Genomic DNA, 17,877 nt, shown 5'->3' with positions numbered 1-17,877 from the left:
ATCTTCTAATTCACCATTTAGAAACGCGGTCTTTACATCCATTTGATGAATCTCAAGATTGTGCAATGCAGCAATAGCGAGAAGCACTCGGATAGATGTAATCCTTGTTACGGGTGAATAGGTATCGAAGAAGTCATGTCCTTCCTTTTGTTTAAAACCCTTTACTACTAATCGGGCTTTATACTTATCAACTGTTCCATCGGCCTTAAACTTTCTTTTAAGGAACCATTTGCATCCTAAAGGTTTAGCACCTTCGGGCAAATCAACCAACACCCACGTGTGGTTTAGCAAAATTGAATCAATTTCGCTTTGAACAGCCTCTCTCCAATGTAACCCGTCTGGGCCATCGAATGCTACTTTTATAGATGTTGGTTCTTCGTCCAACATGAAAACAATGTAGTCTGGACCAAAAGTTTTTGGTGTTCTGACTCTATTACCACGTCTTAGTACTGTATCTTTTGGATCGGGCCTTGCACGCTTGCGCGATTCAGGTTCCGCATCCGCTGATTTAGAACTAGTGGCTTATTCTTCCACTGGTTTAGAACTAGTGGCTTCTTCTTCAATTCTTGTCTCATAATTGGTTACGACTTTTTCTTTGTCTTTGCAAGGAAATGTATTTTCGAGAAATACGGCATTCCTTGACTCAATTGTTGTCCCCACTGTTATATTCGATATTTCAGACTTGTGAACAACAAATCGATATGCACTACTGTTAAGTGCATATCCAATGAAGATGCAATCAACCGTCTTAGGTCCGATTGTAACTTCTTTGGGCGGAGGAACCATCACCTTTGCCAAACACCCCCACACTTTGAGGTATTTGTAGGATGGCTTCCTTCCCTTCCACAACTCATAAGGAGTAACATCTTTTCCTTTGAGAGGGATTTTATTCAAGATATAGTTGGCTGTCAAAACAGCTTCACCCCACATGTTATGTGGTAATCCTGAAGTTAGAAGCAGTGCATTCATCATCTCTTTTAGAGTTCGATTTTTGCGTTCTGCAACCCCATTAGATTGTGGTGAATATGGAGCAGTTGTTTGATGAATTATACCACTTGCGTTGCATAACTCCTCAAACGGGGCTACATATTCGCCCCCTCTATCGCTTCGAATCGATTTGATTTTACAACCAAGTTGATTCTCAACTTCGTTCTTATAATTTTTGAACGCTTCTATTGCTTCATCTTTACTTCTTAAAAGATAAATGTAGCAATACCTTGTGCAATCATCTATGAAAGTGATAAAGTACTTTTTACCACCTCTAGTTTGCACCATCTTTAAATCACATACGTCCGTGTGAATTAATTCAAGGGGTTTTGTGCTTCGTTCAACCGAGTGAAACGGCAACTTAGTCATTTTTGCTTCAAGACAAATTTCACATTTATCTTGGATATCCAATTCATTAGCCTTTAGTAAATCTAAATTTACTAATCTTTTAATGGCTTTTGAATTTACATGTCCCAATCTACAATGCCACAAATTTGAAGACTCGGTCAAATAAGAGGAAGTAGATGCTTTATTATTATTAGCCAATGGCTTTGGAACACGCAGTGTTGCTACACTAAGCTTGAAAAGTCTGTCGGTTACATAACCTTTTCCGAGGGACTTCCCAAACTTATACAATGCAAACCTATCGGATTCAAATACAAGTTTAAAACCCTTATTCACTAGTATTGATCCTGAAACTAGGTTCTTCCGGATGTCCGGAACGTGCAGCGCATCCTTAATGTGATTGAGACGCCAGACGTCATCTTGAGGATTACATCACCAACTCCGAGGACTTCAGACGAGGCTTGATTCCCCATGTTTATCTTTCTTCCTTCAACGTTGTTGTAGGTGGAGAACATACTCCTATCTGTGCAAACATGTGCAGTAGCGCCGGTATCAATATACCAGCCACCCTTGTTGTTGTTAACAAGGTTGACCTCTTCAGTGACCACAACAATGAGGTCGTTTTCATCCCAGTCCTTGAACTCCTTCTCAACGACATGGGCAGCCGGCTTCTTCTTCTTGCTGCGGCAGTCTTTTGCAAAGTGGCCTTGTTTGCCACATTTGTAGCAGTCGCCTTCAAACTTCTTTGAAGGCTGCTTTCCCTTCCCTTTGTCACTTGGACGGTTTGGGCGAGGGCGTTTGTTGGAGGGACCGCCCCGCTCCAACAGATTGGCTTTGGCTTCATTTGGGGTGAATCCCTTAGCCTTTTGGTCACTCTTGCGCACATCTGCCTCAATGCGCAACTTCACGATCAAGTCTTCAAGGGTCATCTGATTTCGCTTGTGCTTGAGATAACTCTTGAAGTCCTTCCAACTTGGAGGGAGCTTGTCAATGATCGTGCACCTTAGGAACTTATCGGGCAAGGTCATCCCTTCAGCCACTAAGGAGTGGATGATCATTTGGAGCTCTTGGACTTGCTCCATGATGGGTCGAGAGTCGACCATCTTGTAGTCCATAAACTTGGATGCTACAACATGTTCAGTCCCTGCAGTATTGTCTATGCTATATTTCTTCTCTAGGCTCTCCCACATTTGTTTATATGTGGTTACATTGGAGTATACATTATAGAGGCTATCATCTAATGCACTTAAAATAAAGTTTTTACATAGATAATCCCCTTTTCTCCAAGCCTCATAGTCCGCCATGACTTCGAGCCTAATCTCTTGGTCGCTTGGCGCGGGCGGCTCGTTCTCCGTGAGGAAGTTGGCGACGCCCAATGTTGTCAAGTAGAACAACATCTTTTGGTACCACCTCTTGAAGTCTGATCCTCCAAACTTGGGTGGTTTCTCGGCCGGTAGCATCATTCTTGGTGCCAAAGGTGCCGCAGTTGGTCCTTGGAAGGAACCAATTCCGTTGCCCCCGAAGGAGCCAACAACGTGGTTGGGCATAGAGCCCCCACCATTCACGTTAGGCATAGAGCCCGCCATGAACGTACTATCCTCGAAGGGACTAACACTCGCATGAGACCCGAAGGCCCCAGCATTCGTGTGAGGCCCGAAGACCCCAGCACTCGATCCATTAAAGGATCCGAAGGAACCACTAAAAGTGGAACCAACCGATCCACTCGAGGTGGATCCACCAGTGAGCTCAAGGGGGTTAACGAACTCCCAAGGGGTTGTTGATGAAGAGGGATAGCGCCCGGGAGTGGGCATCATCGTTGGAATCGACGACGTGTTGACCGGTCCAGTGGTCGCCATGGTGGAAGAAATGGCGGAGGTGGTGGTGGCAGCAGCAGTGTTGGATTCCGTCGACATCTCCAACAAAGGTGTTTTTAAGTTTCGAAAGTTATAGTTCAGTTTTATGGTCCAAAGTCCTTCAAAAGCAAGTTATCTCGTCTTGCGATTGTTGGTTTCTACTGATTACAAGAGATAACAGAACCGGGCGTAATACAACCCAAAAGAAAGGAAAAGAATGAACTGAACTTTAGAAATTACAACGTAGAATCGAAACTACTAAACCAGTATGATTAGCCGAGTCGAGGAGGCCTCTTCCCGCAAGACGAGATACGCCCCGGTAGTGCTCTTCGGTTTGGCGTGTCGTCCCCAAAGGTAAAACGGCTACGTCTCTATTGATGCAGCACCGCAATCAGTAGAGCTCCGGTGAACGGGATGGAGGAGAGGGCAGAGCTTCGACAGAAAACAATGCAGAGAGAGAGAGAGCTTATGATGCAGAATGCTTGGATGTGTGTCCTAATGCAGTGGTATGGCTAGCCTATTTATAGGCCAAGCCACCATGCAGGGTCAACCAGCCATTGAAGGCTCATCATGGCAAATTCGTAACCGACGTCGGTTACAGGCGTGTGGCTGGAGTGTGCCACCCGTGAGTGGAGCGTGTGGATTTCTCACGTGGCAGTCGTGACTGTGCCTCGCTTGACGACGTGTCAAGCCACTTGGATTGCTGACTCGGCGGTGGTCTAAAAAGAATAGTTTGGGCCAAGCACCAAGCCCAAAGACCACCCAAAGACCAATTGCCAAGATCCAAGTCCAAGATCAAGATCGGGCCCGGGCCCGAGGCCCGCGTGCACGGGCACGTGCACGGGCTCGGGCGGGCGGCGGCGGCGCGCGCGTGTGCGCGCGTGGGCTCTTTCACCCATCTTGGTCCACTATAATTATTAAGTAACATAAAGTCACTTAATTTAAACACATTAAAAGATGTATTAATCCTCCAATGTGGGATAATTAACACTAGTTAATTATTCCCTAAGCTCCAACTCCAAGCTTTAATTAAAAGCTAATTATGCCCAACTTTAATCCACTATTTCTCACTCACCGGAAATCGGATTTGAGAAAGTGAATATACTACATTTATCTACGTAAAATGTAGATCGACGCTATGTCATTTAATTTCACAAAATTAAATGCCTCGTCACATTTATTATTCGGTCAAAATCCATTGACCGGGCATATTTAATACCATGATTTCTACAGAAGGGTCGACCACCCTGAACCCCAATTACCCAATCAATCGGCCCTTGGCGATCTCATAAGGCCAATCACTCCATTTTCTCTCTCTATTATTCTTTTCATCTATCTAAACAATGAATACCGACAATTCTTTGTAAAATTTCGGCGATGGAAGCCAATAAACCGATGGGACCCAAATTCCCGCCGGAAACCAAAATCTCATCGGGAACCAAGTTCCCGTGGAAACCAATTCGCAGCCGGGTTCACTGCTTTCTTAGGCGGTGGTGGTCTCTCGTACTTTACCGAAAACCAATACGCCAACTTTCCTCAATTCTCCAGCAACGCCTTTGTAGGGTCTGGTAGACCGCTGACCCCACAGGCGTTCCAATGGAGTATCGGAAGAGGAATTGACCCGAATTTATCGGCCAGAAATGTTGAGTACTACACCCGGTTCCCACAGATTTACAACTATTCCGAAAATCGATTTTCCGGTAAGAGATCCGACCTTCAGCACGGAAAAGTATGAGGTGGAGGAGATGCAAGGAGAAGGCGAAGGGGAAGGAAAAGACGGCGGCGCCTCGGAAGTTTAGGAGGCCAAGGCAGAGCTACAACCCAGCTGACAAGCTTGCTCTAGTGAAGTGTTGGATAGATAGCAGTGAGGACCCGATTGTAGCCAACAATCAACGGGTGCTGGGTTTCTGGACTCGTATCGTGCAACGTTACAATCAGGATGGGTGAAGCCCGACTCGCTATCCGAGCTCCGCAAGTATTTTGAGCGTGTTACGCACAACATGGGTAAATTTCATGGTATCTACGAGAACAACCTCTAATCCATGAGGTGATGAGCGGTATGAGCTACGACAACTTCCAGGAGTTATCAAGAGACCAGTTCATGGCCACCGTCAACACTGTCAGCGTCCATCATCACTGTGAGCCTACAACAAGCTGAAGGATCACATCAAATTCCAAGTTGGGATTGAGGCGAAAATGGCGCAAGGTTCAAGGAGGACGAGGCTCAACGGATCCCAGAGCTACAGCAGTGGCGGACCGGCGCCAACCAACTTGACAGAGTCCCAGGAAGTGAGTCAACCCACTCCTCGGAGCCCAACCGGATGGAAGGCGGTGAATGGGAAGGCACAGTCCAGCACCTCACAGGCGACCGACGGAGAGTCCATGCTGATACAAAAATAGCAAGCTACGCTACGCTGCACAAGTTGTACAAAGAAGAAACAAACGATGGACTTAGGAAGGACCTCCGGCGAACAATCGACAAGATGAAGAAAAATCTGGGTTTGGATTCCGACGATGATGACGCTTGAGTCATTCTTCTGATTTTCTTCTATGTTTTTTGTTGTGGTTTTTAGTTTGTTTTTCTCTATATTCTTTTTTTAAATGTAGGATGTCTTTTGTTTTAAAATTATATATATATATATATTTTTATAATTTATTTGTCTTGAATTTATTTTTATTTATCATTTTATTTCATTTTATTTGATACCAATGGTTAAAAATGAAATATAGAAATAATGCTGATATGGAAATGAGATTGGAAGTGAGATAGGCCCTTTCATTGCAGGGAAGATAAGCCCTGTAGGTCAAATACTGATATGGAAATATGAACAAAAGATTGGCCCTTCCATATACACTAAAGTGTTACATCACCTTTGATCATCTATCTTCTCGATTGATGCAATGTGGACACTTCAGGTTTTTCCATGGCTGCAATCTGTTCCAAGACCTCAGCCACCACTTCCATCGGAGGCCGGTCTCTGGGCTCTTGCTCCAAGCATATGAGGGTGAGTTGAGCAGCCCGTGCTGCTGCCTTGAACGAATACTGGCCTTGTAGTCGTTCATCGATGAAGCGTATCAGTTTCCGTCACTGGGAAAGAAGGGGAGTCGTGCAATGCGTCAAGTACTGATGTGCCCATGGCATGTCATGGCCTCTCGAGCCTGTCAGCAGCTCCAGCAGCACCATGCCAAACCCATACACGTTGCACTTCTCATTTAGATGTCCTCATGTTAAAAAAAGCAACTAACATGATTGCAGCCAGTTCAGGAGAATATACAGAAAGACAAAATGTAGGAATGTATATAAGGGTGGTCACCCGCTCTTCGATAAATACTGTATGAAGCATTGAGAAAAGCCATTTCATTTGCTGCTCCTATCGCCATTTGGAGTGTTGCATTCCCTCTAGAAGGCTCCAGTTTCACTAACCACAAATCCGATATTTTTGCATTGAAATTCTACAAAAGAAAACAGAAATAATGATATGCTAAAGATTTTTCTATCTACTGTATTGAGAGGGGAACATAAAAAAAACTACACTTATGATGAAAAGATATCAACTTATTGCTGGTGCATGTAACACTAAATAAGCTTAACTTATTTGAAATAGTTGAAACAAAATAAAGAAAGAGAAGGAAATCTTAGTCTAGCACCATAAATAACACTAAACAATCTTACCCCGTCAAGAAGAATGTTTGAGGCCTTAAAGTCACGATAATTGCTGTCCGAAGCATGCAGAAAAGCGAGTCCCTTTGCAGCTCCTATCGCTATTTTTAGTCTTATATCCCACGGCAATGATTTTGTATAAGCACTTCCTGCATGTTAAAAACAGGCCAGATTAGTATTCTCATTGCTCCCTCTCTCTCTCTCTCTCTCTCTCTCTATATATATATATATATATATATATATATATATATATATGTATTGATTTTCAAGTAAAAGTTTCTTACGTCTAAAAAGATGATTTTCAAGGCTTCCCTTCTGCATAAATTCGTAGACAAGCAGCATTTCTCTATCTTCCCAACAGTATCCCAAGAGCTTAACCATGTTGGGATGTGTCAACTTTCCAAAAAGGTCCACTTCTGACTGCATATCCAAGTTAAGCATCTAAGTTCTTGTAATATAACAGAAAAGCTGTAGCATTGGTAAGTCGAGATAAACGAAAACATAAATATCATTATGATAGAACAATATTCCCTATGTGTTCATTACGAGTAAAATGTAATATTGCCACCAGACATTTACTGAGAACTTCGTAAGATCATAGAAAACAATTATTTTTATAAAATTGATCATATGTTGCTTGTTTGCATTGATCTACACTTCATCCAAATCAATGGAGATAAGGAACTAATCTTGAAATCCTAGATCCAAAAAGCAGACTAATGCATAGAACATGACAATCTTGCCTTAATCTTGCTTACATCAATCTGCAAACCATCCCATCCTTCGGAAAGATCTTCTACACATCATAGGCCACTTGAGAAAGATCCAACACTAATTATCTTTTGATTAATAGATGATAAACCATTATTATTCCTAGCAACATTCTAGGATTCTCAAGCCGGTCTACTGCACACTGTCACTGATAAAACTGTTTCCTACTAAAAGTCGATCCAACATTCCAAGCCTTACCCTCCATAAACTCCAAGATAAGCACAATCATACCAATGCTTACACAGACTAGAAATTACACAAACACGTGCAGACACACACACATATCAAGCGGATAAGATTGTTTCCTACTGGAAGTTGATACGACATTCACACCATATTCTCCATACACTCCCAGATTGACACAATAAGATCAACTTAAACACACACACACACGAATGAGTACGAGTTGCCTGCCATTCATCAAAGTCCTGCATGCTCTGGGGATTCAACTTCTTGATTGCAACCATCATCCCAGTCCCTAGTTTCGAAGGCTGCAGGCTCTTCTCATCCACCCATCCCTTATACACAGTGCCAAAATCTCCTATTCCCAAAACCATATCACTCCTAAAATCCCTAGTCGCACACTTCAAATCACCAAAACTGTAAACCTTCAAAGTCGGAGTGGGCAGTGTGTCTCCTGAACCAACGCACGCATCATCACTTGAAATCCCACGCAATTTTGAGCGAACAATTCGATTTGATTGTTCAGTATTCACACATTAAAAGTTAAAATCATACCGAAACTGAAGCACGAGGAGTAATCGGAAAAACTGGAGCATCTGGAGCTGGAGTTGGAGCGAAGGGCAAGTCGCCGGAGCTCCTCCCTGTCGAGAACAGCGCCGACCAATTTCTCCCATAAATCATAAACCCTTCACATTTTTACACAATCTTCACTAAAGTTTATCAAAGGCTTTCAAACGCGTGATTGACTGAGATCACTTGTATACAATATTTTCTAATACACCAAACAAATGGATCTCTCTTCATTGAAAGAAAAGCTCGTTCCATTACTTTTCTCTCTCCTCTTTCTGCCTACCATTTTTCTCCATTTTCTCCTTCTAGTAGTATAGTTAGGCATGCACAAGGGTCACGAACCGCCGGTTCATGAATCGGCCCGCCTACCTCCCGGCGGTTCCGGTTCTGGTTCAAAAAACCGCCGGTTCACCAGGCGGTTCAAAACCGCCGGTTTTTTGCCTGAACCGCCCGTTTCGGTTCATGAACCACTGTTGTTCATAATCAATCAATCTCACTCGTATAGTAGCAACCACTGTTGTGGGAAAGATGATATTCATAATACTAATACTGAGTAGTACTCCCTCCGTTAAGTTATTTTTCTATTTCGGGAAGTTTTTTCATAGTTGAGTCATTTCCATATATGCTAATTTTTTTCTATTTCTTACTTTACTCTCTCTTACTTTATTCTCTCTACTTTATTCACTTTATACTTTATTCTCTCTACCTTTTCCTCTCTCTTACTTTTTTAACTATTTATTTAACACACCCAACATCCATTTCTTAGACTCCGTACTCAAAAGTTCCGCCTCAACTATAGGAAAACGAAGGGAGTAGTACATTTTTTTTAAGATTATAAAATTAAAAGTTCTAATAATAGTAATTTTTAATGTTAGCATCAAAATAAATGGATAAAACAAAACAAATAATGCTAAAATATTAAATTATTCTTTAATTATATAACTTCATTTATCTTTTGCAAGTTTGTTAGTGATTACTGATTAATTACATATACATATGTGGACACGCAATATTTGGATAAATGAATAAAATTAGACTAACTATTAGCCAATGACGGAGGCTAAAAGTCCAACTTAGAATAATAATTTGATTACCATCTACAAACTCTATAAGTTAATAGTAATATCCAAAAAAAATAACATTACTAAAAGCGAATTATACTACTAAAAATCTAAAATTCTAAAGCGAATGAAACAATGTCTAAAATGTTCTATTGATAATTAGGGTGTGGAGTATAATAATAGCTTAATATGTTGGAGTATTTGGTATGAAATATACTACTCTTTATAAATCAAATCAAATCAAATCAAATGTCCACAGATATAATACTTTCAATTTTCAACTAATAATTACTCCATCTCATATTTATTTTTCAGTCCAGTCCATCCGCGAGTACCTGTCTAATCCACCTTTTGTTACTTTTTATAAATGAATAGCATTTTATTAAATTTTTTATATTTTTTTAAACTCGAACCAAGAAGGACTACAATAAGTCATGGGTTGAGGGAGTATTAATTAATTGAATTTTGATAAGGTGATATAATTAATTAAATTTTAATTACAATCAATGTTAACGTAGTTTTGTCTTTTACTTTATTAATTCTTTCCAACAATAGAAGCTAATATACTACTCTATTTAAAACTTCAGATGCGTTACTAAGTAACTAGCATTGGTATATGAAAATATTTATACTTATCAAAATTTATTTCATTCTTCTGTTCTCTCTCTAAATCTAGCACAACTAAATTTTTATGATTATTTCGACATTAAGTTTGTTACCAAAATTGCTCAATTGTATACTTTGTTTTTATGATTTAGTATGTACTATACAACAGGAGGAGTATAATATAACAAGAAATATGGTTGCTTGAAAAAAGAAGTTAAAAAGTGACAATTCCACAAAAATAAAGTTGGTTTCTTTTGGGATTGAGTGGGTGGTGGGACATTATGTCCAAAATTGGTATCTAAATCTTCTCCAAAAAAAGTGGTATCTCAATCATGTCATTTTATTATAATTCCAAAACTACTAACTAGAGTATTCACTTCTATAATCATGCATATATGAAGTCATCAATAACCTGTGATACAACAACCAATTTTAAAAGGGGATAATAAATCCCACAAATGAATACATTGGCATACTCATATTTCTCAAACACATACATTAATCAAACCAACTTCACAAATTCCTTGGAAAAAGAATGGAGCAGTTGTTGAGAGTAACAACTAAAATGCAAAAACACCATATACACTAAAAGTGTTAAACCACCTTTGATCACCATCTATCTTCTCGAGTGATGCGATCTGGGGGATTGTTTATGGTGGAGAGACGAGGAGGCAGAATGCGCCGACCTACTACTCTTGGACACTTTCGGTTTTTCCATGGCTGCAATCTGTTCCAAGACCTCAGCCACCTCCTTCATCGGAGGCCGCTTTCTGGGCTCTTGCTCCAAGCATCTGAGGGTGAGTTGAGCAGCCTGTGCTGCTGCCTTGGACGAATACTGGCCTTGTAGTCGCGCATCCATGATGGTTTTCAGTTTCCGTTTCTGGGAGAGAAGGGGCTTCATCCAATCCACCAGGTTCTGCTGTGCCCGTTGCGTGTCAAGGGCTCTCGAGCCTGTCAGCAGCTCCAGCAGCACCACCCCATACCCATACACGTCGCTCTTCACATATAGATGTCCTATTGTTAAAAAAAATAGCAAGTAACCTGATTAGCATCCAGTTTTCAGGAGAATATACAGAAATACAAAATGTAGGAACGTATGTAAGGGTGGTCACCTGTTGCAATGTATTCGGGTGCAGCGTAGCCATATGTTCCCATCACCAGGGTTGTGATATGAGAATTCCCTCCAGAAGGCCCCAGTTTCACCAACCCAAAATCCGATATTTTTGCATTGAAACTCTACGAAAGTCCAGAGAAATGTGCATCAGTGTTATGCTAAAGAAGGTTGAACAACAAAAAAAGAAAGAGAAGGAAATCTTAGTCTAGCGCCATAAACAACATTAAAATAATATTACCCCGTCAAGAAGAATGTTTGAGGCCTTAAAGTCTCGATAGATACTGTCCGAGGCATGCAGAAAAGCCAGCCCCTTTGCTGCTCCTATCGCTATTTTGAGCCTTATATCCCACGGCAATGGTTCTGTAGAAGCATTTCCTGCATGTTAAATATAGGCCAGATTAGTATTCTCATTCGGGCTCTCTCTATATATATATATTGATTTTCAAGTAAGAGTTTCTTACGTCTAAAAAGATGATTTTCGAGGCTTCCCTTCTGCATAAATTCATAGACAAGCAGCATTTCTTTATCTTCCCAACAGTATCCCAAGAGCTTTACCAAGTTGGGATGTGTCAACCTTCCCAAAAAGTTCACTTCTGACTGCATATCCAAGTTAAGCATCTAAGTACTTGTGATATACTATCAGAAAGCTGTAGAATTGGAAAGTCGGGATAAACGAAAACATGAATATCTTTATGATAGGACAATGTTCCCTATGTGTTCATTACGAGTAAAATGTACTATTGCCACCATACATTTACTGAGAACTTCGTAAGATCATAGAAAACAAATTGCTTATAAAATCGATCATAAGTTGCTCATTTGCATTAATGTTCCACTTCATCCCAATCAATGGGGATAAGGAAATAAGCCTGAAATCCTAGATCCAAAAGCAGACTAATGCAGGGAACATGACAATCTTGACTTAATCTTGCTTACATCACTCTGCAAACCATCCCATGTTTAGGAGATTCTTCTATATATCATACGCACACATTCAATGCGCTAGGATTCTCAAGTTGGTCCCCCACACATTATCAAGCGGATAAAATTGTTTCCTACTATAAGTTGAATTAATATTCACACCTTATCCCCATAAACTCCAAATTGGCACAATTAGATCAATGCCTAGACATAAAAGAAACTTAAAACACACACACACACATGAACGAGTACGAGTTACCTGCCATTCTTCAAAGCCCTGCATGCTCTGAGGATTCAACTTCTTGATTGCAACCATCATCCCAGTCCCTTGCTTAGAAGGCTGCAGGCTCTTCTCATCCACCCATCCCCTATACACAGTGCCAAAACCCCCTACTCCCAAAACCATATCAGACTTGAAACTCCTTGTCGCATTCTTCAAATCACTAAAACTGTAAACCTTCAAATTCGGTGTGGGCAGTATGTCTCCAGAACCCGCACGCCCATCATCACTGAAAGCAGCTGAGAAACGGCTGAGGCCAGCGCTACTGCTCGTTGCAGAATGGCCTACACCGTTGCTGTATTCCCGCGATGTCCCTATGCCAAACCATGCTCTCAGTAATTAATAAACACATAACCCTGAAAATCTCACCAACACAATCACAAATCATAGAACTCACCTCCACTATTGCTGTAATCTCGAGAAGTCCCTACATTAAAGAAGCAAAATTTAACATAATTACACACCATGTTCTTAAAATTAAACACATAATCTCTCAAAAATTTCACCTTTCACAATTATAAACCTTAGAACTTCTCTTATAAATGAAATCATCCCAACCATTGATGGAATAGCATCTCACACAGTTAGTTACAGCTGAAGTTGAAGTGAATTTGAGAAAGTACCTGGAGTGGAGGAGGGTATGATAGAGTTGGCAGAGCTAGGGTTCGGATCGGCAGCAGCTTGAAATCCAAAGCAATTCCCCATCAACAAAAGCTAGAATTTCCACTTGACAATCAAAGGAAGGGGGGAAAGCAGAGATATTCATACATATGCATATTACATGATGTTTTAGCACAGTTGGAAAGAAAAAGGTGGAGCCTTTGCTGATGGAATGTGAAAAAGAAAATTGCTTGGAAATGAGGATTATGATTTTTCTATAAATATTCTGTGGTGTTTTCTGCTCTACACATGTACAATCATGCACCATTGACATTTCTGCCAGTGGATTTTGCCTAAATTTTACAGCTCGGCTTCTCTCCCAGTAATTTTTTCAAGATCACAGTTTCATCATAATTTGGTTAAAAAGTTTCTTTAAATTTACTCGAAAAATCAAATCTTGTGTGAATTTGTAGTCATCAGAATTCAAAACTATAACAACTTAAGTAGGAAAACTGCTTCAACAAATCCAGAAATTTTGCAACTAGAAAAGGTGAATCCAATGTTTTAACAAATTGAGAAATCGTGAATTATTGTATGCAAAATTGATTATTTTTCAAATAAAAATAAACATTTATTTGATTTGATTTGATTTGATTGTATACGTGTGTGCAATGCATTACGTATATTAAAAAAATTCTGGAAGAAATTTAACTTTATAATATACGTGTGTGCAATGCATTACGTATATTAAAAAAAGACAAGGTATCAAAGTTTTCTGAAAATTAAATTAAAAAAAGTCAACCCACAACGTGGGCTTCCTTAATCTCTCTACTCTCTTTTTTGTGTGCTAAAATAAAATGATTAAGATTTTTAAATTTTCAATAAAATTATTTTACTTATAATTTAATACAGATATTGTGGTTGATTAATTTCGCAAACCAAATGTTGAGTCACTCCGGATTTTCCGCTAAAATATGAACTTTTGGTTTGTCATATAACTTTCAAAATTTGATTAAAAGTTTATAAAATTTTACTACTACTATTTTTCTGTTTTTTTCCCACGGAAAATTTTAAACTATATGCGACAAAAATGAATAATTGATTCTACAAAAACATTTTCCAACTCATCCTATTCTCATCTCTCTTTCACAAAAGCCTCCTTTTGTTTTCTTTCACTCATTTTCTTTCTTTGAATCTGATGATGACGATCGATCTCATCATCTTAGACCCTGAGCTTATAGCAATGCATCTGTTAAACTAAATTTGAGAAATTAAATTTTTATGATGATTCTTGAATTATCTTTCGGATTATAAAACTCAAAAGAAAAATAAGAATTAGCCCAACCCAAAGCTTAGTCCTTAATGAAACAACGTCGTTTCTTACCTCACCAAACGATATTGTTTATAGGGATGTCAATGTAACCCGAACCCGCGGGCCGCCCCGAATAACCCGATAAAAATACAGGGTAAGGGTTGTAATTTTGCAGCCCGAATTTAAAATCGGGCCATTGGGCTGACCCGTTCGGGTTGCGGGTCGGCCCGTCGGGTTGAAGGCTTTTGCACAGCAAGCAGTTTTTGTAACGGTCATAACTTTCTCTACAAAACTCCGATTGAGACGTGCAATATATCCACGCGAAGCTCTTTCGAAGACGAAGAGAATGATATGTATTAGAGGTTTATCAGACTTCAAAATCACGAGAAACATTGACTCAAACAAGGCTGCTGCACATCCACATATTTTGTGTACATTTTCTAATCCATTTTCTATCATTTCTCAATAAACATGTAAACATACCAAAATATATAAATATAATCAAAATCATCCAAGACAACCCTCTAAAACCATGCAAAATCCAAATACGTCAACCGACTATATAAGATTACGAAAAAATCACCATGTGGTTCATAGATTCATAACTACTCGTATATAAAAGCTTTCTTTTAGTATATTTCCAATATAATAGTGCAAAGTGTTTTGACGCCGCTTCGTCATTGAATTATGCGTACTTTGATGATTCTTAAAACAAAGATAAATTATTATTTGACTTATTTACAGTCGGAATAAATTAAATTTGACCAATCATAATTCAAGAAAACTTAGAGTTACTCCAATTAGCTAGCATCTTGATTATAACAATTCAAAATATTTTTGTTACATCTACGATGCACCTCTCACGTTATGAAAATTTTATTTAATTTTCTACGAATTGATTTATGTTTGAATTTTGAAATAAAGTGTTGATTTATGTTATAAATACATAAACATAAACATACTATTGATAGATATTTTGTAAATAATTATGTAATGAATATGTTATTTAAATATAAATAACTTAATATTTTTTAAAAATATTAAAGAAAATCAAAAATACGTATTTCAGTGTTGAATGATTAATTAAAAATATGTATATAATTAAAGAAAATTTAAAATACGTATTATTTTTTTGAAAATATTAAAAGAATTAAAAATACGCATTGGCCCGAATAACTCGGTGGGTTAGCCCGAAACCCGAAGGGTTAGGGTTAGGGTCGAACTTTTATAACCCGAAAAAATATAACCCGAATAGCCCGTACCCGAATGGCCCGACAACCCGAACGAGTTGGCCCGAACCCGAACGGGTTGGCCCGATTGACATCCCTAATTGTTTATATGATTGAGCGTTTTGTCTTTAAGTAAGCCTTTCCATCCACTACTTCGATTTTGATGTAGCCAAAAATTGTGAAAAATCAAAATTTTGTTGATAGCAAAAGTTGAAACAAACAAGAATTGTTGAGAAAACCGGGTAATTTTCTCTCAAATAGTGAAATGAACCGGTTCAGTAATTTCAGAGTTAACCCAATGGGGTCTACTCGATAAAATTACTTCTCCAAATAAATTCTTTGGAAAGACTGGCGGGGACACTATCCCTCTTAAATACCAGATTCCTAACAGAATTTATTACTCGGTGTATTTATCACAATATAAAAACGCCCAAAAGAACCGTACAAAACACTACTACCAAACCCGCAAATAATATTGAATACAATACTACTACAGAAAATAAACCCAGAAATAAATGCGGAACAAAATAAATAATAAAGAAAGAACACACCCGAAACTTTGATAACGGAGTTCGGCCAAATTGCCTACGTCTCCGAGCACCCTCTGCAGAGCCCGCTTATATATAGACGGAGAAGAGAATACAAATTTGGGATAGATTACAAAATGGGGGGTGAGCTCCTTTTATAGGAAGCCACACCCCCAAACTATCTACTCCCCACCGATGTGGGATGGCAAAATTTTGCCAAATTTCAACAAATCTCCACCTTGGCAAAATTTCAAGTTCCACCGAACACGAATCTGCTCCATCTAAACAAACGACTCACAGTGCCTCCATATTGGCGCATTCAAGCGCCAGCTCCAAATCGCAGAATATTAACCAAGTCTAAACAATGTTCAAACTTGGCTTTTGTCACCACCTTGGTCAACATATCTGCAGGATTCTCCAAAGTTGGAACCTTTCGGATGACAATTTCCTCTTCTTCGAGAATTTCCCGCACAAAATGATAGCGAACATCAATGTGCTTCGTCCTTGCATGAAAGACTTGATTCTTTGCTAAATGAATAGCACTCTGGCTGTCAGAATATACTTCAAGTTGTTTCTGACCAACACCCAATTCTTTCAGCAACCCATGAAGCCAAATCGCCTCCTTCACAGCTTCAGTAATGGCCATGTACTCTGCCTCTGTCGTAGACAAAGCTACCGTTGACTGCAAGGTAGACTTCCAACTAATTGGCGCACTCGCTAAAGTGAACAAATAGCCCGTAGTAGATCTTCGCTTATCCAAATCACCAGCATAGTCAGAATCACAATATCCAACTGCAAAATGACCAAGTGATTTATCCTGCTCAAACAACAAACCAATGTCTACAGTATCTTTGATATACCGCAGAATCCATTTCACAGCTTGCCAATGACCCTTTCCTGGATCATGCATGTATCTGCTCACAGTACCAACGGCCTGTGAAATGTCTGGTCTTGTACACACCATTGCATACATCAAGCTTCCAACTGCGTTAGCATAGGGAACTTTCGCCATATATTCTCGCTCATCTTCCGTTTTTGGAGATAACTGAGAACTAAGTTTCAAATGGGGAGCAAGTGGGGTACTTACAGATTTGGAATCATCATTCACACCAAAACGCTGTAGTACTTTGGTCAAATACTGCTTCTGTGTCAGCCAAAGCTTGCCTCCCTCTCTATCCCTTGTAATCTCCATACCGAGAATCTTCTTGGCTTCCCCCAAATCCTTCATCTCGAACTCTTTACTCAACTGAGCCTTCAATCTGTCAATTTCAACTTGGCTCTTTGATGCTATCAGCATATCATCAACGTATAAGAGTAGGTAGATGTAGGAAACATCTTGAAGTTTGCGCAAATACACACAGTGGTCGTATTTGCTTCTTGTGTACATCTGATCCTTCATAAACTTGTCAAACCGTTTGTACCACTGTCTTGAAGACTGCTTCAATCCGTACAACGATTTGTTCAACTTGCAAACCCAATTTTCTTTACCAGCAACCTTGAATCCCTCCGGTTGGGTCATATAGATTTCCTCCTTCAGATCACCGTGTAAAAACGCGGTCTTCACATCAAGTTGAGCTAGCTCCAAATTCAACTGAGCTACCAAAGCCAACAAAATTCTAATGGATGAATGTTTAACAACAGGAGAAAATACCTCATTGTAATTAATTCCCTCCTTCTAGGCGTAGCCTTTAGCTACCAATCTTGCTTTGTAGCGAACATCATCTCTGTCAGGAAATCCCTCTTTCTTTGCAAAAACCCATTTACATCCAATTGTCTTCCTGCCTTTCGGCAATGGCATCAGCTTCCACGTCTTGTTCTTCTGAAGAGATTGCATCTCTTCTTCCAAAGCACCTTTCC

The 17,877-nt window shown here is 39.6% G+C and overlaps 2 protein-coding genes across 2 annotated transcripts; both read right to left on the bottom strand.

Moving 5' to 3' along the window:
- Positions 1–5,940: 5,940 nt before the first annotated feature.
- On the bottom strand, positions 5,941–8,336 carry LOC121784380 (probable serine/threonine-protein kinase PIX13; the record flags this gene model as incomplete). Its single annotated transcript, XM_042182527.1, has 4 exons — positions 5,941–6,638; positions 6,859–6,995; positions 7,131–7,266; positions 8,028–8,336. Coding segments are annotated over 4 exons (774 nt in total), but the record flags the coding sequence as incomplete, so codon positions are not given.
- Positions 8,337–10,356: 2,020 nt separating this feature from the next.
- Positions 10,357–13,226, bottom strand: LOC121785348 (probable serine/threonine-protein kinase PIX13). The gene is made up of 7 exons (XM_042183730.1): positions 12,976–13,226; positions 12,750–12,779; positions 12,332–12,666; positions 11,613–11,748; positions 11,390–11,526; positions 11,150–11,273; positions 10,357–11,051 (listed from the first exon to the last, which is right to left on the bottom strand). Exons 1-7 carry the CDS (start codon positions 13,055–13,057, stop codon positions 10,654–10,656), a joined length of 1,242 nt encoding a protein of 413 aa, XP_042039664.1. The 5' UTR covers positions 13,058–13,226; the 3' UTR covers positions 10,357–10,653.
- Positions 13,227–17,877: the final 4,651 nt, after the last annotated feature.

Source organism: Salvia splendens, chromosome 21 (genome assembly GCF_004379255.2).
Source record: "Salvia splendens isolate huo1 chromosome 21, SspV2, whole genome shotgun sequence".
Classification (NCBI taxonomy): Eukaryota; Viridiplantae; Streptophyta; class Magnoliopsida; order Lamiales; family Lamiaceae; genus Salvia; species Salvia splendens.
This window is presented reverse-complemented; position numbering and strand designations above follow the sequence as displayed.

Coding starts and splice junctions, on each gene's coding strand:
- LOC121785348 (XM_042183730.1), bottom strand. CDS start 13,057: ATGGGGAATTGCTTTGGATTTCAAGCTGCTGCCGATCCGAACCCTAGC. Junction 11,527..11,612: donor CGAAAATCATCTTTTTAGAC/GTAAGAAACTCT, acceptor TTTAACATGCAG/GAAATGCTTCTACAGAACCA. Junction 11,274..11,389: donor CAAACATTCTTCTTGACGGG/GTAATATTATTT, acceptor GGACTTTCGTAG/AGTTTCAATGCAAAAATATC.